Genomic DNA, 13,484 nt, shown 5'->3' with positions numbered 1-13,484 from the left:
ACTCATCATACAAAAATGTATCATGGCTTAGAGTTACTAAGATCATCCTTTTACGTCTTTTTGGGGATATTTGTGTCTTCATCAAAACTGTGCTAAGGTCAAGACAAAGATCTTCTTCACAACAACCACAATATATAGTTGATATTCTTTATGAACATACAGATAAAGAGTAATTTAAGATATTGGGTGAACATTGTTTTATAAATATAATTTATATTGTCTAAAATGTGGTGTACTTAACATTTCCTATTTGTACTGAACATTTTTTATAGACATCATTGGTGGTTAATCATCATTAATCGTATTGAAGAAGAAATATAATATTTGGATTCATTGGTTCATGGTAATTTGAACATGTACCCGACATGAAGAAAATATTCACTAGATAAGTAGTCGATAGTTTTGGATTATAATGTTTTATACACCTATTATGTTCTTGAGTTAAAGGGAATATCAAACATATTAATGTAAAGTTATTTGCACAAACTTCAAGCAATTATAAACAATTAAAATGTTCAAAAATTAATTTTTATTTTATTTTTAATTGTAGTGCCCCGACTAAAACAACTCTAATGATTATGGATATTATGTGATGTACTTTGTGAAGGAAATCATTCAACAATATAAAACAATGAGGTACGAGGGATTTTATATGATTTCAATTGCTTGACATACACATCTCGTATCATTAAAAAATTAGGGCAGAATGGGCTAGTCATGTGCTGAATATTGTATAGATAAATAAATAGACTAATTAGTTTTATCACTTCTAAGATATTGTGTAGATAAGTAGACAATGTGTATATATACTTGGGGAAAAAAATGATTAGATTGATATGACGATGTTTTAGTATCTAAGCTTGAACATGCTTATAAGGTGATGATATTATGGCATCAAAATCTAGTAATATCGAGTGATTATAGCATTTCGGCATCTGAGTTCGATAATGTTATTTTCCTTTTTAGAACAATCTAGGGTATAAGTCCAACAATGTCATAATATTTCAACATCTATATACATGATCTCCCAATCCTATCATGAAAAGGAAGAAAATGGATATTCAATTTAGAGTAAACGTGATTTCATATTCCATATCATAGATACACAGAACTAGAGGCGGGTGATGGAAGGAATAGGTGGGAGCAGTTGCCCCCAGAATTTTTTTATTTTATTTAATAAAATATTTTTTTTAACTTTTTTACGTATACACAAACATTGTCTTCATGGAAATAATCGTTTGAACTTACATTTTTCTTCAATTTATAGCTTGAAAAATACGTATAATGACTTGTATGATTCTTCTAAAAATTATAAATAATTGGTCAAGTTCTTTACGCTTGTAGATGTTGTTGTTGCTTATAATATTATGACTTAATTTAAGGTCATAATGATATTATAATGATAAAATAAACTATGGGAGTCACATATTGCCTTTTTATCAAACTTTGCGGCCAAAGTTTCAAGATCCCAATGATTTTTATAAATTGTTTAATATTAATAATATATGTGTTTTTGTTCAAAATTTATACCCTCCAGATTTCAATAAGAGAAGATTAAATTGATATGCCAATTTTAACATTCTATTGTTGATATCATTAGTTATTCCGATTTGAAAATCTTTCAATCATCTATAAATTAAGTGCAATGTTTACGACACTGAGAAGTTTAATGTATATTAATTGTTTGATCGTGTTACTCGTCTTATCTTAAATATTTTGGTTAAACTACTGCAAAAAAATTATTTTTAGTAACGAAGACAATCAAATAAAATTAATTATGTAGTAAGATAGAAGATGAATTTCATGTGAAAAATATGATGATTTATATTTTTTGGTACTACAAAGGGTAACCTCCACCTTTTTGGGTAAGAAACTAATCATTTTCGGGGTTCGTGGTTGTCCCTCTCAACAAGTGTCACTACTAGAAATCAAACTCTCGACTTAGGAGATCCAATGAAGTCTTACCACATTAGACCAACGCCTTATTTGCATATTGAAAAGGAAATAGCTGAACATTTTAATTCCAATTCAATCATTGATGAGTTTAATTCTTTAAAAGAACCAAGAGTGACACTTTAAGTAAATGCACATTTATCTTCAACATCTTTAATTGGTAATTATTGTTATTTAAAATTAATATTATTTTGAAACTGTGAAATAATTATGTATATTACTTTATATTTATTTGAGTAAATTACACTGACACCCCCTGAGTTTTAGTGAAATTACACAAATCACCCCTCACTTTTCTACACTTACACAAACCTCCCCTATTTTTTAGCTTTCATTACATTGACCACCCTTGCATAAGAAAGAAGTGTAATCTTTTAAACAAAAAATGTGATAAATGCAATTAAGTTAAACAAAACATGATATATTGTGTAGACAAGTCTAAATAATATACAAATCAATGAATCTTTATTATATTTTGTTACAAAATGCATCAACAATTCTAAAGAAATATTGTTTAAATCGCTCTTATAATATAGTGTAACGAACCAAAAACAATAAAGAAATATTGACTCATCTATTATTTGGACGTGTCTCCACAATATGTCATGTTTTGTTTAGCTTAATTGCATTATCACATTTTTTGTTTAAAAGATTACACTTATTTCTTATACAATGGTGATCAATGTAATGAAAGTTAAAAAATATGGAAGGTTTGTGTAGGTGTAGAAAAGTAAGGGGTGGTTTGTGTAATTTCACTAAAACTCAGGGGTGTCAGTGTAATTTATTCTATTTATTTTTGTTACTCAATTATCTGAAAACTTTACCCCCTAATCTTGACATAAACATCCACCACTTTACATAACTTTGGCCCCCTGGTCTTCACATAAACATCCCTCTCTTAATTTATTTCAAGAAATAATTTGCGCTTTTAATGTTATAAGCGCAAAAAGGGACAAAAGAATTTTGTTAAATTTAGTTTTAACTTTGAATTATTATCTGGCCTTCCGATCCAAGTGACGGGAATGATGTAATACTGGATATGTAGTGCGAGAAATGATTATCTCAAGAGAAATGACTAGATTGATTTTTTTAAATGTCACCATTAGATTTTTAGTATCATTATTTTACATACTAATTAAGAATATAATAAATCCTCGCAGACATAAATGCTTATACAAGTATTTTAATCACTAGCAGAAAGGCAAAGAAGGTAAAATAAGCTTAAAAGGTGATTCATGTGATATAACCAAAGGAATAGAGAATTTTGGTATTTTGCATTGGTTAAATTTAAAAAAAAATCGACTCACTTGGTATAATATTTATTAAAGACAACTTAAGAATTTTTAGTACATTAACTATCGCTAAGTATTAAATAATACATACGGATGACATATTGATTGTACAAAAAAAACGTAATATTATCAGTGATAAATATTACTCTAAATTTTATACTTCTAAAAGATATATACTAAAATTAGATTTAAAATAAACAAATTCTACACTAAAGTGACCTAAGGGTATGAAAGAATAGGAAAGATTTCAAGTTAAAATACATTTATAAGATTATTCTAAAGCATAAACTTTCTCTTCCTTCTTCAAAACTCAACTCAAAAAAAAAATCATTAATTATATGTTCAAAGCATGACAAAGTTAAAATTATTTTTGTAAATGAGAAAACAAAAAGACAAACTCCTACATTTTCTGTTTTGCTAGAAAAAACTTAGTGTTTAATAGTATTTCTTATTCCAACCATTTTGTTTATTTTGGTAAGCTATTCCCATCATATCTTCGTAGATAACAAGGCACTCATGTTTTGCTATCTGGAACATACTAATATATCATTATCATTTTGCGAGTTGAGTTCTAGATAGGAAAGAAGAGATGACACTGAAATACACTTGTTAGATAACACTGAAATACACTAGTGAGATAACACTGAAATACACTTGTGAAATGGTATTGAGACCTTTCATTTCACTTCATTCCCCTCCAAAACTCAACTAGCAAACGGACCTTTTATTTTGATAGGGGCAATTGATTGTAGTCATGTTAGGCAATTTTTGTTTATTGATAAAAATACTTGAAATAACTTTAGTGACTATAACCAATTCCAAAAAACCTCCTGAAGTGCCAAGCCTATACAGTTATAAGAGCAGAGATAACATGACACCAATGCATGCAAGGATCCAATGCCTCTCTTGTTCTCAGGTTCACTATATTATAACCTACCTTAGGAAGGAAAAAATAAAATCACAGACCCCTTTTTTCTTCAGCTACAAGTAATAAACTTACCAAAGTTCAACCCACAGTTACTCACACTTGATAGACCTGTATATATGGCGGACGAAGAGCAGTGAGGCACGGAAACCGACACTTCCAAGCATGAGAAAAAAGCCATAGCAGATGCAGGCCATGTAACCGAAGAAGAACGAAGTTTGCATGAAACCAGACATATTGGATCGTGCATAGTAATAATATAAGCAATAGCCATAGATGAACAAGCCAGTTGATCCACCACAAAGGAAAGACCTAAGACAACATAAACCACCATCAGTATCAGGATGGGAATGGCCATGTTATATGCTTAATGTAATACACATTACTGACTACACCATCAAAAGATTCAGAACACCATATAGTTATTTAAATGAAATGGTTTAGAAGATATAATTAATACTGGCTAAAATTTACATTCCTGCAAAAGAATATAGTACAAGTTATCACTAAAATGCCATGATGACTCTTCCAATATCAATTTCATAGGCTCAGGCTTAACTTCTAGATCAATGGTCCTAGGATGAGTGAGATTCAAGCACTAAGCCCAGGTCCAAAGCACCAGCACGATTATCAACTTCAATTTCTGTCCTTGTGTCTCTTTTCCTTTCCTCTCTATTTTTTTTCTTTTTTGTGTAGAGAAACAAACATGGTACGAGGATGATTACTTCCAAAATTTGTCAATATCCACAAAAATGATACTAAGTCCTTCTTAAACTATATTTCTCTTAATTTTTGGACAAAAAAGCACTCTGCTTAGATAAAGTTGTGCCAAATGGACTCAATTTTCATGCAAAATTAAGAAATGATATCTTTTAGGTTTAGGCATTGGTCATGTCTGTCTTTACACATGGGCTCATGACACCGGGCCAACCCTTATTATGAGCCAGAAATCAGTTCTGCTTGGGCAAAGTCCCTAGCAATTAGGACCCACTGCCTGTGTTACACCAATACATAACAGGTACGAAGTTCGACATTTTCTAAAAAAACTATAGTACACATAATGAATAAAGTATACATGCTGCATGATTACAGCTACAGTCATGGTAGTCAAAATCACGATCCTGGACACCATCACCTTGATCTATCTTAGATATGAGCTCGCACAATGAAATCGGGCAGATAATCGATATGCAGAATTGTGGAAATGGTGGAATTTGCCACTCCTATTTCTCGACATTTAGGTTGCAATCCGGTTCGTGACCCGGGTTAATGAAACTCCAAAAAACAAACCGGTTGTTGCTGACACTCAAATCACTTCCATTTTCATTATGCTCTCACTGTATGTTGTTCTAATTCCACTCTCTCCTTATAAACCCGTCTACATTTTCTATGTCAATTTCAAGTCATTCTTTGTATTGATTTTAAATTCTCACTTTGTCTCCCTTCTTTGTGTCGAGTTTCAAGTCTCAACTCATTTTCATTCAATTTTATTCTTCCGGTTCAAACAATTTGTGATTGAAAATGTCTAGCCAAAGTAACTCAATTACTACGGTTGGAGACTCAAGTGTTGCTGAATCCCAAAGTATTGGTTTTAAGGTGCTGCTTAGGAATGCATGTGGGAATAGGATGGATATAGCATGGAAGCATGGAATTACAATTGATGAAACCAGAAAAATCCAGTCCAAATATTGTTAGAAGGTTGGAATGTGTGCTACATATAGGTTGACGATCCTAGTTAGTTCCAACTAGTTGATGCTTCAACCTATATGCACCACTTGTTACAATCTTCTAACAATATTTGGACTGGATTTTTCCTTCTTCCATCAATTGTAATTCCATGCAATCCTATTCCCACGTGCATTCCTAAGCAGCACCTTAGAACCAATACTTTGGGATTCAAGAGCACCTCCAACAATAAGGATTGAGTTTGAGATACCTTGGCCAGACATTTTCAATCACAAATTGTTTAAATCAAAAGAAGAAAATTGACTCAAACGAGTTGAGATTTGAAACTTGAGACAGGAGAACTTAAAATCGATACAAAGAATGACTTGAAAATCGAGACTACAGAATGAAGACGAGTTTATAGGGAAAGCATGGAATTGGAAGAACAAAGTCAAAGAGAATATAACGAGAACAAAAGCAATTTTAGTGGCAGCCACATCTATTTTGTTTTTTAGGGTTTCATCAACTTGGGTCACGAACCGGGTTGCAGCTCAAATAGTGAGAAATAAGAGCAAAATCACAAATTCCACCAATTCCACGATTTTGCATGTTGATCCTGCCCTATTCCATGGCGTTGAGCTCATATCTGAGATCGAAGATGGTGATGGCATCCAGGATCATGAACTTGTGCGATCTCACTGAGTAAACATGCAATTTTGACTACCATGCTTGCGAGATAACCATTACCTCATATAACGAAACTCATTTTATATCTTTAAGCCCAAGTTTTTTAAGAATTTATTTTGAAAATTTGTGAATTTCATTATATGAGGTAATGATTCATAAGTTTTTTAATAATTTATTTTAACAATCTATATTAGTACTAAAATATAAAAATGCCTTCAACTGTTAATTTATTTTTAAAAACTGTCTCAGCCATTGACAATTTCCTTCAAGCCAAGTATAAACAATGTGAACAAATGGACTTTCTGACTTGAGTATACTTGATATTATATGTAGTGAAAATTACAACATCCAAGTACAGCTACAAGTTACGTACCTCCACCACCATCCATGATCTTCAGCAGCAAGTTGAAAGTATGTCAAAGCCACAGTGATAAATGCAGTGACAATCAATAGAATAATGAAGACAATGAACAGTATGCTGTATATAGTATAAATCCTGTGGCCCCATACACTAGCGAAAATGTAGTATAGCTCTATGTAGATGGCACTGAAAGGGAGAAATCCTGCCATTGCCATTTGAGGAGTAGTACTCCTGTACCAAGGCAGAGGCGGAATCTCTCGGGGATATTTTGTGGTGCGGACAGGTGCTTGGAACTCAGCTCTGCTATTTTTACCCGCAATACCACCCAAAACGAGAAGTGGCGAAGTTACCAATGTCCATATTAGGACTATCACCAAAATTGTGCCAAATGGAAGAGCAGCAGTTGCACTATAAGCAATAGCAACTGTGTTAAGGAAGCAGAACATAAGGAACAGGGGACCACAGAAGAGGCATCCTGTCAGCAGTAAGTTTCTAACCTGTAGAACAAGAAAATAAATGTATTATATCATTTCACAAGCCTTACATCCATAAAACTAAATCATGAGAAAATCAACGCAAGAAATGCATATGTACCCAATTAGACCCTTCAAGTTGAATATAGAAGGAAGTAGCAGTGTAGCCAGCAATGCCAGATGTGAGAGCATATATGACCACTAGTGCGGTAAATAAAGCTCCTCGGTTATAGGGATAGAATACACCAACCAGTGCAAGCATAAAAATAAATATCGTACTGCAGAAGTATAGAGAAACAAAAAACAAAATTTGGTGACGTTTATAATTTAGAAGGGAAACAAGTCAGCTTCAACACAGAAAGGGTAAAACGCCATCACATGATTCTTACAGCGTGAATAACTGAGTGCCAGAACCAAGGGCTGCAGAAAACAAAGACTTATACTTTGGAAACCGGAAAACGTCACCGTGAATGTACTTCCATCCTGTCTCCTCTTGATCATCAGCAGCTTCCTCATCTTGTCCATATCTAGAAGAGATTACAGCAGATAAAACCAACACGGAAAAAATAGATTAGTAAAAGAGTTTGGCAAGTAATAAGATGACAATCTCGAGATAGATGACCAAGAAAGCCATACTTCATAAAATCATTCTTCAAGACTCGCATAAGAATGGTTGCGAGAAAACCAGTTAAAAGGAGAACTGTTACACAGGAGTTTATGATTGAGAACCAGTGAATCTCCAAGTGATGTGGCAAAGAAGAAGACTGAGAGTATTTTTCCATTCTCTTCTCAAAGGGGATGTCTGTTTCCTTCCATTTTACAGTATACAAAAACTCAGCATCAACTTCCTTGTCCTCAGTCAGGTCCACCACAGAATGAGGATCCATCCGGGCACTAATTTCAATCACATGATCTTTGTTGTAGAGAACATCAAACTGAATGTGCTTGTAAAGAAAATACTTGTACTCGCTGGGATCAGCTTTTCCTTCTTTGTCCACTGTTCCAATAAATCCCCAGATTGGCAAGTCATCATAGTACATTTGAAAATAATAGTCCTTTTCAACTGCTTCTCGGAATTGAGCAACTTGCTCCTTCGTGAGCTTCTTCTTGCACACAAAGTTAGAGTCTTTATCCTTTTTGAAATCAAGTGCATACGGAGCACTAACAAGGCGATCCCCATTCAACACCTCACCAAGTGCTTCAGTCTTGTCTTTCTCTTTACCTACGATATAGATGGCAATCATTTCAGGATTCCATATATTAACTTTAAAAAAGCAACAAAAACAGTAAAATACACATAAAAGAAAGCAAACATTGTTCTTTGTTCCGATGATTTAATAAATAGGACTTCCATTAAAATATACATAGATTAACAACTCATTTGACTGGTCAAGATAAGCAATTGCAAACATTGAAACAGCAAATGGAAATAGCTAAAACACAAATCTCAGGCATACTTAAAGTTAAAACCATTCGGGTATTCACATTTTCACAATAATAACAACATTTTGGACCCCATAATTTTACAAAAATTATACATTCCGACATGTGATTGTCAAAATGTATAATAATATTAAAAAAATTATGCTTCCGACAATAATATGTCGGAACAATCATATTTTTTTAACTGCTGGACCCGATCTGTTCTGTTTGTAACAAGGGGTCTGAATCGGTGCTGCATGAGTTTTAGTACTGTGGTCTATGAGAGAGAAAAGGAGTTACGGAATTATTTCCAAGCCTATGACAATGTCAACCCATGTATGTGCATGAATGGGTTACATTGGCTTGCAAATATCTTGCATCACTTTTATGTGGATTTTGCCATTTTTGTATGTGGTTTGCTGCCACATGTTGGTATTTGGGGAATGCAAATATGTTATTGTTCCAAACTAAGAGGAAGGTCACAGAGCAAGTGGCTTTTGATTTCAATGCTTTTTGGTATCTTCTAAAGAGACAAACACGAAGGATGTAGAAACAGTGAGTGTCATTAGTAGAAATAAGGAGTGTATAATTGTTTCGACCAAGGTTGCTAAAGTGTAAGGTCAACCTTTGAGCGAGAGGTGTGGAATCGTAGAAGCGGTGGAGCGTAACATGAAGTTTTCCTTCAACTAAAATACAAAATTACATTAAAAAATACACACACACACACACATATATATATATATGTGTGTGTGTGTGTATAAGACATTTTTTTTACATACCAATAAAAGTGGTTACTTTTCTTCATTTAATATTACTTCTTAATTAGTAGTCTTATTGAAAACAACAAAAAAACTAGCAATAGTCAAGGCTTTTAATCGGGGCAAATGGTGAAAAAAATAAAAATTGTTGCATAGAAAATGTAAGTATCTGATAAAAAGGATCATGAAAATCTTATAGATGGTGTCTTATAATAAGGACCAGAGGGAGTAGCAAAGATAAGTAATCAGCAAATCATATACGTGATAAGTCAGATTAATATCATAAACAGCCAAATCAAAAGCCACAGACTCACAAGTCTAATAATCCTAGCAAAATAAGGTTGCTTCTACCTAGATATTCACTTCCATGAGTTGAGATGAAGGCTTTAGTTTCAGAAAGAAGATGAAGGTTGAAGGAGATTGCTGCCAGTCAAAATTAGTGATGTTGAAGTACGGAGAGGCTGAAGGAGCAGTGAGGGTGCAAGTCTGCATCGAAATTAGGAAGGGGTTTAAAATTAGTTTAAATGGTTTGGCGAATTGGGACAAAAATCGATTCAAAACCACGAAATCACAAGTTGTTTTCCCCAACGCAAAAAGGCGGTGTAATTCTGCAATTCGAAGCTCCAAAATGTCGCTCCATCAAACTCAGCCCCCACAATATTTTTTACCTGCACTGGCTCTCTCATCACCATGGAAAGTGTTGAATCATGCGATTCGACGATTCAACCCATGCTTCTAATTATCTTGGTTCCGACATATGATTGTTCGAATGTATACTTCAAAAAATATACTTCCAACAAACCAATGTCAGAGTGCACAATTTTGCTACGCAAAATTTGTCTCGCTGCCACAAACTGTCTTAGCAAGTCCCAATTCGATAAGTGAGATTTGCATTACGACACTTGGTTGTCGGAATGCATAATTTTTAATTTTTGCATTCCGACATCTTGGTTTAGGAAAGCAATATTTTTTTTAAAAATGTATTCTGACACTGGTTTTTTGGAATGGAGTTTTTCTATTCCAACAATAAAGAGATCATTGGGTCCGAAATCTAACTCATATTATTTTAGAAAATTACACCAACTCCCTTTAAGTATGGTTCAATTACACTTGACACCAATGTTGTTTCATACACACTTGAGATTCAATTATCATTACATTTGGCTTACGAAGCAGGTAAGTTGCAGCTTGCAGGATGTAATAAGCTAAATCTCATATCACTGTCAGAGTAATTCCCCAAATGGTAAAAATAGCAATACAGAGACTAAAGAAATAATAAAGTTTAAAGGGAAGTAATAAATTCAGATAATTACCTGTTACACAGAATGGCAGGTCAAAGTACCTGTACGTTTCACTGCAATAAAACCAAAACAAACACATCAGAATAATAACTAACCATAAGACCAACACCTACAAGGTAATGGTCTAGTGGTATAAGACAATACTAGATAGGAGACCAAAAGGACAATGGTTCGATTCCTGTGAGAGAGCTGGTTGGGAGAACAGTCACGCACCGAAAGGGATTACTTCCTTCCCAAGAGGGTGAAGAGATATAGTTGGTAGTACAAAAAAATAACAAACCATAAAAAGCCTCGTGAACACACTTCACCTCTATCTAATGTTGTCATCTCATATAACAAAAAAACATTTAAAAGAAATTTATGATCATAAATCTATAAATTTCAAACCAAGATTAAAATATGAGCATAACCGAACATTTAAAACGGTACAAATCACTGAAACGAAAGGGTTCCACAATAAACCCCCAAACTTTCAAAAAATAATTATCAGAATGAAATTGATTTAATAGATCCTATAAACACTCACCCATTCTCTTTTCGAATCGGATCTGAGATCAGAATGTACCTGGGATTGTGAAAAGGACCGACTTTGTTGGCGTAGAGAGGAACGTTGTCACCTTCATTGTAACGGTGATCGGAGGAATCAGATCTAACGAGGACTCCGTAGAAAGAGAAGATTGAAATGAAGAAAACAATGAGCAACGTTGAAAACCTGCTCCCTCCCATAGCACTATACTGCTCTTTCTATCTTCTCCCTCCACAATACACAATCAGATCAGGTAAGAAACAAACAAAGAAAGAAATAACGACCAGCATTTTGAGTCACATACTCAGCTATTTGTACCTTTTTTTGTATCCAAGATAAAAATGCACTCCTTGACTTCAGTCCTTCTTCATACATGAGAAGTTAAGAACATAGACAAAAATTGTAAACAAATTGTTCGGTCCTGTTTTTATTTTCAAAAAAATAATTATTTTTTTATTCTTTTAAATATATTTGTTATTATCATTTTTATCTTCAAAAAATTTCATAATTATTTAATTTAAAATTTTAATCACTAGAATAATGAAGTCACTAATTTTATATTTGAAATTTGTATTTTATTTTCTAATGGATTTTATGTCACTAATGCATTTAATACATTAACGAATGAACTTGGTTATTAGCTATCATAAAGATGTGTAAAATGTCATAACAAGTATCATGTATTTACAAGTGCTCTCCAAAAATTTAAAGTTAAAAATAAATTAGTAATGTACAAGTGTTTTATTACTTAATTTGGGTTATAATAACTTTAAGGGGCGATAACTTCCATCCTAAAAAGTCATATTTTTTTCACATCAAACTATTTTAGCAATACCATTAAGAGGGGCGAAGAAAACATATTATGTTGAAAGAAAAAAAATTATATTATGAAGATATGTGGTTGTGTGAACGAGTCATGCATTAATTTTGACATTTTCTTGATTGGTGGAGAGAGTAATTGAAAAATAAACTCTCCTCATTCCATATTTTTTAATGTTTAAGGTTATGCACATAGTTTAATATCATTTCATCAAAATAACTAAATTTAACGCACACTGAAAACTAAATTAAAAATGAATAGATAAAGGTGAAAACGAAGAGTTATAAATAAGGGCATATTTGTAAAATAAAATATAAATGTGTATTGATATCGAAAATATGAAAAGATATATTAGGAATAATATGAAAACGTAAAAATATCAAATGATATTGAACGAGTTGAGTAACAAAAGTATTAAAAATTTCAAAAAATGTCATTGCTTTATGAATGTTGGGAATAGCATTTTCTAATTTTCAAAATTTCCTGAAATGAAGCTCATATTTTCTGAAATATGAAATGAAAACTATAATGTAAACATGTTTTCACTCTTTTTTCTGATTTTATTAAAAATGAACATAGAAAACAAGCAATACAAACACACCGACCAGTTTGTGCATTCCAAAGTAAAGTTGGTGGGTCGGAACCAATAGTTCTATGTTACCTTGCTATATAGGAGTCCTAATGCAAGTTTACATGTTGTTCTCTAGGTCTTTGTGATTTATCTCTTGGTATAAATGATCCTAGGATGGTTCTAGGAGATTTAATGCCTACTTGGAAGTTATAGACAAAAATTGACGATCAATATTAAACTTAAGTTATATGCAGAGATTTCAGTTATGCGTTATCTCATGTGGTCTTTTTAACATGAGATTTGTTGGATAACAAAGTTTCTAACACACCTAGAGGGGGTAAATAGGTGTATTGGTGTATGATTCAAACTTTTCGGTTCTGAAAGATATTCACAGATTTTCATTGATTTAATCGATTATCAACTTAATTAATTAACATTTTTTGTAGTGAATCCATTAACTCCTGGCTTAATCGATTAATTCTGTTAGTTTCTTGAAAACCTTTGGTTCTTTAATACAACGATATGAAATGATTAACATGTTCTTTCATACACTTTAAAAATTGAATTTATGCGATCAACCATGTACTGACAATTATACAAAAACACTAATATGAATTAAATGCTAGATAATAGAAATTGAGAATTGCTTAAATGTAAAAGATTAGGGATAAGAGAATTTAAGACATTCGATTTTATCCTAGTTCAATTGTCAACCACTACAATCTACATC

The 13,484-nt window shown here is 32.7% G+C and overlaps 1 protein-coding gene across 1 annotated transcript; it reads right to left on the bottom strand.

Moving 5' to 3' along the window:
* LOC109334718 (transmembrane 9 superfamily member 3) lies at positions 4,020–11,653 on the bottom strand. The gene is made up of 7 exons (XM_019570628.1): positions 11,403–11,653; positions 10,850–10,890; positions 7,993–8,578; positions 7,746–7,883; positions 7,478–7,634; positions 6,896–7,380; positions 4,020–4,482 (listed from the first exon to the last, which is right to left on the bottom strand). Exons 1-7 carry the CDS (start codon positions 11,561–11,563, stop codon positions 4,263–4,265), a joined length of 1,788 nt encoding a protein of 595 aa, XP_019426173.1. The 5' UTR covers positions 11,564–11,653; the 3' UTR covers positions 4,020–4,262.

The sequence above is a fragment of the Lupinus angustifolius genome, chromosome LG19, assembly GCF_001865875.1.
Source record: "Lupinus angustifolius cultivar Tanjil chromosome LG19, LupAngTanjil_v1.0, whole genome shotgun sequence".
Taxonomy (NCBI): domain Eukaryota; kingdom Viridiplantae; phylum Streptophyta; class Magnoliopsida; order Fabales; family Fabaceae; genus Lupinus; species Lupinus angustifolius.
Note: the sequence above shows the minus strand (reverse complement) of the source record. Positions and strands in the feature narration are given on the sequence as shown.